Source organism: Arachis ipaensis, chromosome B06 (genome assembly GCF_000816755.2).
Source record: "Arachis ipaensis cultivar K30076 chromosome B06, Araip1.1, whole genome shotgun sequence".
Taxonomy (NCBI): domain Eukaryota; kingdom Viridiplantae; phylum Streptophyta; class Magnoliopsida; order Fabales; family Fabaceae; genus Arachis; species Arachis ipaensis.
Genome location: NC_029790.2, coordinates 80,535,273 through 80,550,927, shown reverse-complemented (window position 1 = coordinate 80,550,927; position 15,655 = coordinate 80,535,273). Strand labels below are relative to the sequence as shown.

Sequence of the window (15,655 nt, the reverse complement as noted above, 5' to 3'; positions counted from 1 at the left end):
GCAAATAGATATAAATAATATGAACATGAAAGAGCAGTCGCAATAGCAGCATGAACAGTAAGAACATCATATGAACAATACTTAGATCACAGCAACAGTAGAATTACGAAAATTATAAAACAGGTAGCAAGAACAGCGCAGTTAAACAGGCCTAAATCCACTAACCACATCCTAGGCTACTTAACAACCTAGAATCCACTACAACATGCATATCTAACTAGCCTAATGATGAACATAAACAGAAAAATAGAAAATTAACGATGAATGGAAAGAAGGGTGACGATCAGCGGAACCTGGAAGGCGAAGGAAAGAAAGTGGGGCAGAGAGGTGGCTGGGGGATGGCGGTGGTGGCGGCAGGCACGGCGGTTGAGGGTGGCACAGCGGCGGTGGCGGCTGTTCGGAGGTAGGGTTTCGGGTAGGTTTTGGGGGGGAAAGGGGAAGGAAGGGAAGGGGGCGTGGGTGGCGGATGGGTGGCGCGGCTGGGACAGAGCGGCGGCGGTGGATGGTGGTGGCGGAGGGGGGCAGTGGCGGTGGAGGGAGGAAGGAGAAGAAAGAAGAAGAAAGAAGGGGAAGGAGGAAGGGGGTGGCGTGGCGACGGGGTCTGGGTGGTCGGCGGGGTGGCGGCGGTCGGTGATGGTGGTTGGGTGGTTGGAGAAGAAGAAAGGAAGGAGAAGGGTTTGGGGGGGCGCGAATGGTAGGGTTCGCGTGACTGGGGGGTTATAAATTTGAATCCACGCGATCGCGTGGGGCACGCGGTTGCATGGTTGGGCTGAAATGGTGGTTGACGCGATCGCATCGGACACGCGATCGCAAGGAACGGATTAGGGAGCGAATGACGCGATCGCCTGGGGCATGCGATCGCGTCGCTGGAAATTGTGTTAAACGCACGATTCCAGTGTCGTTTCAGCACAACTCTCTGTCTCCTTTTGGGGTGCTGTGCAATCCATGCGACGCGATCGCGTCGCTCACACTGTCGCGTGGGATTGATGTTGTGCAAGTGACACGATCGCGTGGGCATTTTGTGCAAAACGCACAATGGCCGCACGATTCCAGCCTAACTTTCTGGTCGTTGGATGTTTACGCCGACCTCCAGATCACGCGGCCGCGTGAATGATGCGGTCGCATCGCACACCCTCTTTTTTTTGTGCAAAATGCAGAATGCAATGCTAATATGAATGTTATGCATGATTCCAGGTTCAATGAAGTAAAATAAAATAAAACTCAAAAATAAACAAAACGGAATAAAATTAAAATTGAAAAAAAGGAACGATCATACCATGGTGGGTTGTCTCCCACCTAGCACTTTTAGTTAAAGTCCTTAAGTTGAACATTGGATGAGCTTCTTGTTATGGTGGCTTGTGCTTAAATTCATCCAGAAATCTCCACCAACGCTTGGAATGCCAATAGCCTCCGGGGTCCCAAACTAGGCATGTAAAGCTTCTGAGCAGCTTCAAATAGATTCTCAAGCTCCCGGGGTGACGAGTGTTAGAATAGATTCCAAGATCCCAAACTTGGCTTTTAAATCCGCCTTCGTCTTGATCTATATTTTTCCATCCATGCGGTTTAGAAATTAGATTATCACCAGAATAACCAAACGTTTCCCGAGATCCATTTGATAGATCATGATGCCAATCCGCATACTTCGAGTCGAAGCGTGGAACCTTATTGAACCTTGTGCACCAGCTCTGAGTACGAGCCATTTCCCTTTTACTCTTAAAGCCGCAGAGAGCTCTAAGCTGGCCATCTGTTTCAAGCAAACCATATTCAAGTGGAAAAATAAAGCTAAAGGTTAAGGATTGTACCCACTTGAAGCTTGTATTGGGTGGTAATGGCCTTGGGATAGGTGGTTCCAGTGGTTCCGTGAGTTTTACTCCCTTGTACTCTTTTGTGAAATTCTTCACTTCTTTGCAAGATTTTTCAAATGTATCCATGTCTTGATCAAAGCCTTCTATGTCTTCCTCGTCGCTCAAGTCATAAACAGGAGGTTGGGAAAAATCTACCTCTGTATCATCTTCGTACTCACTTGGGGAAGATTCTTCGATCTCAGAGAATTCACTCGCGGATGCAAGTTCATTACTAGAAGAACTAGACTTGTGACTATCATCATCAAGAGAATTTGTTTCTTGGGTCGTTCCATCTAGTTCTTTATAAGAGACTTACTTTGGGGGTTGTACACTATCCTCTTTAGCATCAATTGTAACGGTCTTGACAGAATTCTCCACAACTCTGGGTTCCCATGGAAGTTCAGCGTCTCCTAAGTCTTCAACCAACTCTTCTTCTTGTATAATGATAGCTTCCTCTGCTTGTTTTAGTACGAAGTCATGCTTTGTCTTGTCCACTGGAGTTTCTAATATCTCCTTCATGCTACGCTTTTCATTAGATTGCCCACATGGGGCTCTGGGAGGCCCTTGAATGTTCAAACGTCTAGAAGATAATTGACTTATTGCTTGCTCCAGTTGATGAAGGGTTGTTTGAAGTTGATCTACTGTTCCCTTGAGGCGAACTTCTGATTATCGGGGTGATGGATTTGGACGTGGTACATTGGGAAGTGGTGGTGTTTGGGAGTAATTAGATTGGAATCGGGGTAAATGAGGATTATATGGTGGCAAATGGTGAAAAGGAGCTTGTGAGTGTGGTGGTTCAAGGTTGTGTTGAGAGGATGGCCTATAAGCATAGGGTGGGGCTTGTTGGTAACTATGAGGTTGTCCACCATGTCCATTGCCTTGGTATGCATTGTAGAATGGTATTTGTCCATGATATCATGGAGGGTGTTACTGCCAAAAGGGTTGATCAGATCCTCTTGGCTCCATCCATCTTTGATTGCTCTGACCTTGATGCATGTTCCTGTTATAACTTTCATTCCTTTCAACAATATTAGAACCAAACTCAAAGCGAGAGGGGTGAGAATTCATAGTAGCTAATGAAGATAAAAGAAGAAAATAGAAACAAATAAACACGTAAAAGAAAAAAAATATTTACAATAATTAATAATAAGGCACACGATTGCAATTCCCCGGCAACGGCGCCATTTTGATGAGAGAACTTTTGCATGGTCTAGAAATTCGCAGATAAATCCTTGTTGCAAGTATAGTTTCTAAACCAACAAAAGTCATTTCATACAAATGTTTTGGTTGTCACAAGTAACAAACCCCTAAATAAATTGATAACCGAAGTATTCAAACCTCGGGTCATCTTCTCAAGGAACTGCAGGGAAGTATGTTCTTATTATTGGTTATGGAGATTGTAAATAGGGGTTTTGAAGATAAGGAACAAGTAATTTAATTTGAAATTTAAAATAAGCAAAAGACTGTAATTTAAATAAATAACTGTAAAACACACTTTTGGCAAGGTATGGGAAATTAGAAGTCCTATCCTAGTTATCCTTATCAATGATGATGAAAATTGAATCTTAATTCCACTCAATTAGTCTTTACTTAAAGTAAAGAAAGGTCAAGTGACTAATTAGTTTGATCTTCGAATCCTAGTTAATCCCTAAGGAAAGATTGGGATTATAGAAGTTCAGTTCAATTAGCAAAGATAACAATTATCAATCATGCTTGAGTTTGATAACTCCTGAGTTACTGATTTCTTAACCAAGACCAAAAGGAGAAAAGTAAATCTACTGGAATAAAAATGTCTTCAGATGTAAATAACAATAATGTAAATAAAAGAAAGCAATAATAAACTGAAATACCTCAAATAACATTAATTCAAAGAGTAATCTGTAACATAGAAGAATTCATAAATAAAATTGAGAAAATAATAAAAGGAATATTGAACTTGATAAAAAGAGATAATCCTGAAAGCGCATAAAATCCTAAATCTAAATCCTAATCCTAAAGAGAGAGGAGAGAATCTCCCTCTCAAAACTAAATCTAAATCATGGAAAACTAACTAATTGGAGACTCTCCTTGAATGGATGCATTCCCCCACTTCATAACCTCTGGTCTATGCCTTCTGGACTTGGATTTGGGCCAAAAAGAGCTTCAGAATTCGCTATGAGCGTTTTCTGCAATTTCTGGTGCGTGGCCTCTGTCACGCGTCCGCGTGGGTCACGCGGTTGCGTCATTCGGAGTTTTTCTTGTCACGTGGTCGCGTCAGTCATGCGACTGCGTCATATGTGTTTCGCTCAAGGCGTGCAGTCGCGTCAGTCATGCGGCCGTGTCAATGCCTTTTCGCGCTGGCATGCGGCCGCGTCGCCCATGCGATCGCGTGGCTGCCAGTTTCTTCAAAAACTCTGTTTTGTGCTTTCCTTCCATTTTTGTATGTTTCATTTCCATCCTTTAAGTCATTCCTGTGTTAGAAGATCTGAAACTACTCATCACACGAATCACAACATCGAATGGGAATAAAGGGTAATCAAAATAATTATTTTTAAGCATAGGAAACGTGTTTTTCACATACATCACATAATAAGGAAGGGAAAGTAAAACCATGCAATTAATATGAATAAGTGGGTGAAGGATTGAATAAATCACTCAGATTAAGCACAAAATATATCATAAAATATGGGTTTATCACGCGTCCCTCAAATAAAAAAAGTCTCTTATTTATTTATTTAGAAAATGACACGTTTAAAGTTAAAGGAGCAACAATATGTCAGGGAACTTGAAGCAGTGGCATAGGTGATCAATGATCGCGATGAACTTCACAAGAAGATGTTGGGGGAACTTGAAGAGTATGATGAGCAAATTGAAGAAAAGGAATCACAGCTCTGTTTGATGGAGGACATGAGGAGAGAGTGTGAAAAGGAGCTCAAGGTAGAACAGAAAGAATTTCTGCTAGTGTTGGATAACATTGACAAGAAAAGGGAAATGAAGGAAGAGGAACTGAAGGATCTTTCAAAGAAAATTGCTAAGTGTACAAAGGAACTTAAGACCAAAGATGGAGAGATTAGAGCAATGAAGAAACTGATTGATGCCGAAGATGAGAAATTGCAATTAGAAAATAGGAAATTATTCAAGGTAATTTCATTAAATGGATATCATCATGTTCAGTTGAAGGAGCTTCAGTCCAAAGAAAAGGAATTTGCAACACAGGTGGAAGATCTTGAATCAAAAGAGAAGTAATGTGAAGAACGAGTGAATGAACTTGAGTCAGAAAACAGGCATATTGAAAGCAAAGTGAAAGAGATCCAGTTAAGAGAGGAGAAACAGAAAAGGCAAGTGGAGGAGTTTGTTTTAAAGAAGGTGAATTTTGATTGAAAATTAGATGAGCTTGATTCGAAAGAGAAGCACTATGAAGAATGAGTGAACAAGCTCAATTCAGAGAAGAGTGAAATTGAAGGCAAAGTGAAAGAGCTCCAATTAGGAGAGAAAGAACTTCAAAGCCAAGTGGAGGAGTTTGCCTTAAAAAGGAACATTTTGATCGCAAATTAAATGAGATTGAATCAAAAGAGAAGCAGTATGAAGAATAGGTGAGCAAACTCAATTAAAAAAAGAGTCAAGTTGAAGGCAAAGGAAAAGAGCTCGAAACAAGAGAGAAGGAGCTTAAAAGCCAAGTTGAGGAGTTTGCACGAAACAAGGAGCATTTTGAATACAAATTGAAGAAGCTTGAATCCAAAGAGAAGCAATATCAAGAACAAGTTACGAAACTCAATTTAGAAAAGAACCAAATTAAAGGTTGGATTAAGGAGCTTGATATAAGAGAGAAGGAGCTCTAATGCCAAGTAGAGAAGTATGTATTAAGCAAGTAGAATTTTGAGTTCTAATTGAAGGCGCTCAATCGGTAAAAGTTTTAGACTAATCAAAACAAAAAGCAACAGATTCTATATCTATTAGCACATATAGGAAGATAACAAACATAATAGAGATCACAAAAAGGATGCTTTAAAAATTTAGCAGCCAAATTATTCCCAAATAATAGAAGAAGATAACATAAAGACATAAAGTCATTTAATTATTTATTATTGCATCAGATAACATAATTAGTTTTTAAAAATTTATTTTTTAAAAAATTATTTAAATACATAAAAATTCACAAATGCTAATTAAGTTTTGTTGAATTAGAACATGCATCATGAGAAAAAGAGTAGTAGGAGTTAATTACTCACCAAGTAGAAAATAGAAAGCAATCCTCCTTTTTTCTTTCTCAGCAAATATTAAAACTTGAAACTTTCAAAGTAAAGTAGCTAGCAGCAGGAGTTGAAGAAGATCTAAAGCCGATTTCACATGAAAAGTTATCACCAACAGATTTATTAAAAATAATAAGCATAGTAGTTGCTCAAATAAGGCAATAAGTGATAAAGTTTTTTTTTCCTTTTTTTTTTCTTCTGTGTTTATGTAAAAGAGAAGGGGAGGGTGGGAATAATATTTTGTTACACCAAATTGGCAAATTGAATTTAAGTGGTACTGCATGTATATCAGACATTTTCAAGCCGATTCAGAAGTTGAGACTTGAGATCACAATCAAATATTCAGCAACTTGGTGTTGACCAACATTAATGCTCTAATTCAAAGCTGTGAAAAAACATCAAATTCCTATTACAATAAATAATATGAAAACCACTATACAATTTTCAAATGTCGATGACCATCACTTTACAGAGTATATGATAAGGAAAATAATTGATTTACAGTATATAGGCAAAAATTACTTATTTACTTCCCATAAGAATTTTATGGACAAGAATTGGCTGCACAAATTGATCTATGAAAAAAATACCTGTAAGCTTCTTGTTATACTGTACATGGCTTCTTCTGTAGTTAGTGGTTGTATCTTCTACAAATAAAATAAAATCTCTTATTGAAACAAAGATTAAGTCAGAAGCATTGACTACTTTGCATCAGTTAAAATTCTCCACATGCCAACTTAATAAGAAAATAAAAAAGGTTCTATCATAAAAATGGAAGTAACAAAAGGCTATAAAAATTGTACTAAGATGTCAAACGTAGAAATCAAACTCTTAATTAAACTAATCTTTACACATATTTTGCATGTACTTCAATACTCATATTCCGATTAACCCCCAACACAAACCAACAAACTAAAATAAAACTTTCAAATTCAGTCACTTGAACTACCCAAAATTCTTTGAAAACCCACTGTTAAAAATATTTAGAAACAGAATACAGATCCATCAATACACTTCATTCAGCAAAGACAAAAATAGTTAAATCATCTAACTTAGTTGATCATTCACTGAAATTAAAAACAAGAAAAGAAACCCAAAATCACATAAAGGTAGAAGCTTACTTCAAACTGCTCAACCCCACCGTATGATATTCGGCTCAAATCTGAGTAAGCAGAAAAAAGAATTAAAAAAAACCTGTGTTTGTGAAGCAGTTGAAGATAGAAGCCAGAAGAAGAAAACACACAAAATCCAAAAATATCATAAAGAATGAAATTAATTTCATATATAGTGAATAGCTTTATATAAGATGTCCCTGATGACAAGACTAAATTAAAGGTACTAATCACAATTAGGCAGTAGCTAGATAGAACAGAACACATAAAAAAGGCCATGATATCTATGCTGTATAAAAATGACAAGAATCAAAAGTTATTCTACTTGTAAATTGGTTGCAAACTCAGGCATGGCACTCAGTAGAAATTACTTTCTAATTTTACATAGAATATTATGAACAATTTTACAATCCATTAGTTAGTACTGATGTTTTCTTCATAGGACATGGTAGATCTAATATAATTACAGTTTAAATTTATCAACCTAGTTTAGTTTATTATTCCTTAAGTTATTATTCACCAAGAATCCTAACACTTTAATGTTACAAATAGATGAAAACTGAAACGGAAAATACAATCCCTAATATAAACGGAACACAAATGAGACCTTTGGAAGAGCGAGCGATGGAGGCAAAGGCACGAAGTAGAAGAATGGATGAACATCGGCGACGGTAGTGCAGCGAGAGCAACAGAACATAAATTACGGAAGAACGTTGTCAGCAGCGCAAACTGCGGAACAGACTTCTCCACTCGCGATGAATCCTTGCAAACGGCCTAAAAAGAGAGACTCATCACAAAGGAAGGAAAGGAGAGGAAAGAAAGGAAAGAAGGAAGGAAAGGAAGCCGACCTGGATCGTTGTAGAGGAAGGCATTGACGATTTTGGTGGAGAAGACACTGAGGACGATAGGGAGAGGAAGCTGGAGGAGACATCACCGGAGGAAATTGCTACTGTAGGAGATATCGCCGAAGGAGATCGATGCCGGAGGAGATGTCACTCGAGAAGATCGTTGGAGAATGCAAGAGGATCGGAGATCGTCGCACAGGACATCCAGGAGCAACAGCATCATGACATAGTGTTTCAACGAAGTAAGGGTTTCTGAAATTAGGGATTGATAATTCTTCTTTTATACCTAAGTGATAATGGCAGCTCAAAACTGCCCTAATTATCAAAACCGCCACAAATCCAAAACTCAATTATGGCAGCAATGGAAGACGCTGGAATATCCAAATACTATGGTGGCGCCATACTATAAATGCCATTTTAACCTCTTTTTTTTTGTAGTGAAGGAGTCCAACTGCTTCTCCTATTGCTGCATACTATTTATCAAAATTGACAACTATGCGCAAACGTTCTAGCAAATTATGCACATCCTTCATTAATAAATGAAGGCGTGTACTAACTTCGTATTCATCTAAAATAGACAAATGAGTATAAATAAATGAGTATAATAGAAAGAGGTCCGTGTTTAATTGTGCATGGTTGGAAAAGAAATAATAATATAATAAAAAAAGGTTCTTCTCTAATTGCAAGGTTGGAAAAGAAATAATAATATACTGGCATCTATACATACCTATGGCATCAACAGTCCAATAATGCTTAGACTCACGTCCACGCTTACATCTAGCTTCGGATGATGGACGTTCTGATGTAGTTAGAGCAACTGATGTTGGCTTAGAAGAATACAAGGTCTGTGATGAAGATGAATTTTTAGATGTACGTAGCAATTGCTGATTTGTCTAGAGAAGCATTTCCAGTAGCTATTGACTTGTCATGACTTATCGATTGACATGACTAATAGGGACTACAAATAGAAATTTAAAAAAAATAAAAAATTATTCTTGTATGTGCAAATTAGATATTAAAAAAAAATACTTAAATAGTATTCTAAAAAAAACTATAAAAGAAATTATAATTACCTCTTTCAAATGATAATTTCGTAATTACCGCATATTTGTCAATAGGATATTCTCAAGATGAACATGGTAGTAGAGTTTCCATTATGACCTGCGACTGTCATAATAAGAATAAATTACCATTTGTATCCATGAAAGATACAAACGCTGACAAATGTATCCATATAAGAATAAAACGACAATTGTACCCACGGAAGATAGCTTCTGTGTGCCAAGAATACCCCCAATGGACCAATTGTGTAACCAACGTCCGGGTATTCTTGGCACACGGAAGCCATCTTTCGTGGTTATAATTGTCGTTTTATTCTTATATGGGTACATTTGTCAGCATCTGTATCTTTTATGGGTACAAATGGTAATTTATTCTTATTATTATAATTATAGTAATAACAATAATTATCCTATCCCCATTCATCACTGTGAAAGCTCACGTATATTTCACATCATTAATCCCTATAACAACAATAATTATGCATATAGAGACGCCCACACTAGTACACCATTACCCTTTTTCTAGTTCCAATCCCATTCATGTTATTCAAATAATTTGAAACAACTTCTCGGTATATATAACTGTGACTAGGTAAAAATTTTAAACTAACCAGAACAAAAAGCAACAAATTTTATATCTATTAGCACATATAGGAAGGTAACAAACACAACAGAGATCACAGAAAAGATACTTTAAAAATTTAGTAGCCAAATTATTCCTAAATAATAGAAGAAGATAACATAAAGACATAAAGTCATTTAATTATTTATTATCGCATTAGATAACTAAATTAGTTTTTTAAAATTTATTATTTAAAAAATTATTTAAATTCATAAAAATTCACAAATGCTAATTTCTGTTGAATTAGAACATGCATAATCAGAGAAAAAGTAGTAGGAGTTAATTACTCACCAAGTAGAAAATAGAAATCAGCCCTCCTTTTTTCTTTTCCAGCAAATATTAAAACTTGAAACTTTCAAAGTAAACTATCTAGCAGCAAGAGTTATAAAATATCTAAAGCCTGTTTCACATGAAAGTTATCACCAACAGATTCATTAAAAACAATAAGCAGAATAGTTGCTCAAATAAGGCAACAGATTGTAAAAAAGTTCCTAATACAAATTTCATAATTCTTAAATTCGCAAAGAAGCAGTAAAAAAGTAACATATAGATAACAAATGATTGCATCAACTATATTTTTCTAACACAAATTTCATAATCCTTAAATTTGCAAAGGAGGGGCAAATTGAATTTAAATGTATAAAGTCCAATTGCATGTGACATAGAAGTCCAATTGCAAAGAAGCATTAAAAAAGTAACATACAGATGAATTTAAAATGAAATCCCCAAGTAAAATAAGTTTCAACTCATGACATTGCTTGTTTAACTAAAAAAAGAACCAAATGCCGAGATTATTGAAAACGGTAATTAATGCTATTAACATGAGATTTGAATCTTCTACAAATAAAACAAAATCTCATATTGAAACAAAGATTAAGCAGAAGCATTGACTACTTTGCATTAGTTAAAATTCTCCACATGCCAACTTAATAAGAAAATAAAAAAGGTTCTATCACAAAATTGGAAGAAACTAAAGGCTAAAAAAATTGTACTCAGATGTCAAAAATAGAAACAAACTCTCAATCAAACTAATCTTCACACATATTTTGCATGTACTTCAATACCCATATTCCCATTACTCTCCCCCCCTCCAACACAAACCAACAAACCAAACTAAAACTTTCAAATTCAGTCACTTGAATTACCCAAAGTTCTCTAAGAAACCCACTGTTAAAAACATTAAGCACAAATAGAACACAGATCCATCAATACACTTTATTGAGCAGAGACAAAAATAGTTAAATTATCTAACTTAGTTGATTATTCACTGAAATTAAAAACAAGAAGAGAAATCCAAAATGACATAAAGTTAGAAGCTTACTTCAAATTGCTCAACCCCACTGTATGATATTTAGCTAAAATCTGAGTAAGCAGAAAAGAATTGAAAAAAAAAAAAACTGCGTTTGTGAAGCAGTTGAAGATAGAAGCCAGAAGAAGAAAACACACAAAACCCAAAAATATCATAAAGAATAAAATTAATTTAATATATAGTTTATAGCTTTATATAAGATGTCCCTAATGACAAGACTAAATTAAAGGTACTAATCACAATTAGGCAGTAACTGGACGAAACAGAACACAAAAAAAGGCCATGATATCTATGCTGTATAAAAAAGACAAGAATCAAAAGTTATTCTACTTGTAAATTGGTTCCAAACTCAGGGCATGGCACTCGGCAGGAATTACTTTCTAATTTTACTTAGAATATTATGAATAATTTTAAAATCCATTAGTTAGTACTGATATTTTCTTTATAGGACATGCTCAATCTAACATAATTATAGTTTAAATTCATCAACCTAGTTTAGTTTATTATTCATGAAGTTATTATTCATCAAGAATCCTAACACTTTAATGTAACAAATGGATGAAAACTGAAATGGAAAATACAATGCCAAACATAAACGGAACACAAATGAGACGTTTGGAAGAGCGAAGGACGGCGGCAAAGGCACCAAGCAGAAGAATGGACGAATATCGGCAATGGGAGCACAGTGAGAGCGGCAGAACACAAATTGTGGAGGAACGTTGTCAGCAGCGCAAACTGCGAAACTGACTTCTCCACTCGCGACGAATCCTTGCAAAATCCTAAAAAGAGAGACTCATCACAAAGGAAGGAAAGGAGAGGGAAGGAAGGAAAGAAGGAAGGAAAGGAAGCTGATCTGGATCGTCGTAAAGGAAGGCATTGACGATTTTGGCGGAGAAGACATAGAGGATGACAAGGAGAGGAAGTTGGAGGAGACGTCACTGGAGGAAATCGCCACTGTAGGAGATATCGCCGAAGGAGATCAATGCTAGAGGAGATGTCACCGGGGTAGATTGTTGGAGAACGCAAGAGGATCGAAGATTGTTGCACAGGCCAACCAGGAGCATCAGCGCCACGGCGTAGTGTTTCAACAAAGTAAGGGTTTCTGAAATTAGGGATTGATAATTCTTCTTTTATACCTAGGTGATAATGGCGGTTTAAAACTGCCATAATTATCAAAACCACCACGAATCCAAAAATTAATTATGGCAACAATGGAAAACGCCGGATCCAAATATTGTGGCAGTTCTTTAAAACCACCATAATATAAATGCCATTTTAACCTATTTTTTGTAGTGTTATGCCCACTTGTAACACCTTACCAAACAGAGCTTTACACTTAAGTCGTAAATCAGCAGTGGCGTGGTATTACGACCTCTAAAATAAAAATACATAATAGATATATACAGAAGGAAATATAGCTAGGAGCCTTGAAGAAGAGCTAAACAAAACCAAAATAGAAAATCGCATCACATACACTCGTTCGGATAAACATAGGAGAGTAGATAAGATTGAACGGAAAGGATAATATATAAAACCAGAATACCAAAATATATAAATAATAAGCTCCAAACTCGACCTGCGAATATCTTTTCAAAATTTAGCGATATTAGGCACAATGATTTCCAAGATTCCTTAATCGGAACAGTACAAACAAGCCTAGGACACGGTCCGGTTTACTTCAACTATTTCCCAAACAAAACGGTCAGTTTATTAGATGTCAACATCCTTGACTCCCTTTTTGTAAACATCCGAATTCATGGTCTTAACATGAAGGAAGGATCTATCCCAGCCACTTTAATATATAGGATTCAATACAAGGTCATGAACACTTGTAGTTCTAGAGTCCTTCTTAAATCCAGTGATCGTGAAACTACTTTGTTTGTCACAGACATGACAAAGGCCAACGTCACGGTCCCAAGGCTCATAAAGTGGGATGAAATTGACCTTCCTCAGTCATGGTCAATTGATCGAGCCATTATAACGCAACCTAGACAAGCACCTCTCTTACGAGAGATAAAACAGGATGAATCAGGAAGAGTAGAGATTTTCTTTGACAGACGAATCTCTTTTTCTTCTAGATCTGAAGCAGGAACATCTAATGATTTTTATTCAGCAAGAAAATCTTTTTCTATGACTTCACAATCTCAGTTTTCAAGTAAAATTCCCAGATCTGTAAATTCTGGAATTAATATTTCTAGGGTACAAAATAATTCAAACATTTCTCAACCATTTTATCAAACTGATGATGATGTTGATTTACAATCTATTCAATCTCCAACATATTCTTCTATGAATGATGATGCCCATGAGTAGCACAGAATTTGTTATAAATAAAGAAGCCCTACGTAAAAATCTTTACTCTAAGGAGTATAATCTCCATAGAGAATGGTATTTACGTACATATACAACTTCCCAAATCTCATCATTTAAAGAAAAATATTACAGTTTTCTCAATGATGTTTGAATGCATATTCCTTTCTTTGAATGGTTTCATGCTTATTCCATAAAAAATAATATCAATTATCCTTTTAAAATAAAAAAATTTCGTCATCAGCAAATGTTATTTTGACTTGGAAAGTTAAAGATGGAAATTTAATCAGATCTGAGTTTCCTCCAAAAGGATCTTTCGTTATTTCAAATACGGAAGGACATAACCCAGTTATGGCCTCTCCATTTAAAACAAAAAACGTAGATGAAGCTGTCGCCCCAAAAGATATTAAAAATCTCATTGAGCAATCAAATTACACCAATAGGTTTTTACAATGTTTGGGTGACAACCTTTCTTCTTCAGGATCTCCTTTGTCTTTGAAAAATGTCTATGAAGCCTCTAATTCCAAACCTATTGAAAAATCCCTTTTTAAACCTTTCAAAATGAGTAGCAAGGCTAAACAGAGTCTTAAAACTTCTATTCTAAAACAAGAATCTAGTGATTCTGAAGTCATGCAAAAGATCGACCAACTTTTAAATCGACATAGTACCATCCCTGAAACTCCTACAAACTCTGGTGAATCTACATCTCGTATACAAACTCGCTCATCCAAGGCTATTAATGCCCTTGCCCAAGATTCTAATGAGTCTTCTTCTGACCAAAGTGATGATTCTGACAAATCAACTCTCAAAGTTAGCCCAATTATGACCAATTCTATAACTAAGTGGAAAGGTTTAACCAAACCCTCTGCGCTTAGTTATAATCGTATGTCTACCCCTGATCTAGCTCTCAAAGAAAGGGAACTAGGTTTTGTCAGCTTCAATGCCAATAATGTCTATGAATGGAATATAGATGGCAAAACCGAATACAACATCATGTGTATGCTTCAGCATATGACCATGGTAGGCATATCCTATCAAGCTGCTCATGAAACTTCTGAGGAAGCAATAGCCAATATTATTGTTTCTGGGTTCTCTGGTCAACTCAAAGGTTGGTGGGATAATTACCTTTCTGATGACCAAAAACAATCAATCTTTTCTGCTATAATGGTTAATGATCAAAATGAACCCATCCTTGGAGATGACGAGGAACCTATCCCTGATGCTGTTAACATCTTAATCTTTACTATAGCAAGCCATTTCATAGGGATCCATCTCTTTGGAAAGATCGTTCTGCTGAATTACTTTCCAATCTCAGATGCAAAACTTTGTTTTGACTTTAGATGGTACAAGGACACCTTTTTTACTGGGGTCTATACCAGAGAAGACAGTCAACAACCCTTCTGGAAGAAAAAATTCCTAGCCGGATTTCCCAAATCCCTGGGAGATAAAGTAAAGGACAAAATTCATAGCTTAACTCCAGATGGAATAATTCCCTATGATGCGTTAAGTTATGGTCAAATTATCTCTTTCATCCAAAAAGTTGCTCTAAAGATCTATCAAGATGATAAGATCCAACGGCAACTTGCTCATGAGAAAAACAAAATCGTATCGATTTGGGAACTTTCTGTGAACAATTTGGTCTTCCTGCTTGTCATCCAAAGAGATCTAAAAGATCATCCAATCAAAAAGTTTTTAAACCTTATCCTGAAAAGAATTTCAGAAGATCAAGAAAAAGTTTTCAAAGACCCAAAAATGAAAAAGGTTTGCAAAAGAATTTCCAAAAGTATCCCTAGAAAACCCCCATTATTTACTATACATGTAAAAAACCAGGACATGTTAGCAACTACTGTAGGTTAAAAGGAAAGATTAATAATCTGAACCTTGATCCTCAGATTGAGGAACAGATTAACAATATTTTAATTGAAAGTTCAGATGACGATTCTGGACCGGAATCCTCGGATGATATCAATAATATCCAAGTTGATGATATTGGATCATCCTCAGATTCTTATGTCAAGGAAATTAATGTTTTACCCAAAGATCAAGATCTTTTATTTGAAGCTATAGAGGCTATTGGCGATCCTGAATAAAAGAAAGACTTTCTTTCTAAATTAAAAAATCTTTACAAAAGGAAAAGAAGCCCAAAAATCTTGTCCTTAGCAATAAATATGATGTCAAACCCATTTTCAAAAAATTAGAAAAACAAGTTATTCGTCGTATAACCATTCAGGATCTCCAGACTGAGGTTAACAACCTTAAGAAGGAAATCCAAGAAATCAAAAGAAATCAAGACAATCATCAACTTATTCTCTCGCAATTAATG

The 15,655-nt window shown here is 36.2% G+C and overlaps 1 protein-coding gene and 1 long non-coding RNA gene across 12 annotated transcripts; one reads left to right on the top strand and one right to left on the bottom strand.

The window, feature by feature from the left end:
- Positions 4,235 to 12,209, bottom strand: LOC107648818. 11 transcript variants are annotated; one of them, XR_002348890.1, is made up of 10 exons: positions 11,035 to 12,203; positions 10,005 to 10,113; positions 8,758 to 8,988; positions 8,034 to 8,282; positions 7,793 to 7,959; positions 7,195 to 7,235; positions 6,664 to 6,720; positions 6,368 to 6,458; positions 6,053 to 6,154; positions 4,235 to 4,294 (listed from the first exon to the last, which is right to left on the bottom strand). It is a non-coding gene; the product is annotated as an uncharacterized LOC107648818 (long non-coding RNA). The 11 variants fall into 11 exon arrangements; XR_002348892.1 differs by having other exon boundaries at positions 8,034 to 8,340; positions 10,005 to 12,209; XR_002348891.1 differs by having other exon boundaries at positions 8,034 to 8,316; positions 10,005 to 12,208.
- LOC107648817 (DNA ligase 1-like) lies at positions 4,321 to 5,234 on the top strand. Its single transcript, XM_016352631.2, has one exon. It carries the CDS (start codon positions 4,659 to 4,661, stop codon positions 5,067 to 5,069), a length of 411 nt encoding a protein of 136 aa, XP_016208117.1. The 5' UTR covers positions 4,321 to 4,658; the 3' UTR covers positions 5,070 to 5,234.

Bases quoted from the DNA above. Each gene is read 5' to 3' on its own strand.
- LOC107648817 (XM_016352631.2), top strand. From the start codon at position 4,659: ATGTTGGGGGAACTTGAAGAGTATGATGAGCAAATTGAAGAAAAGGAA.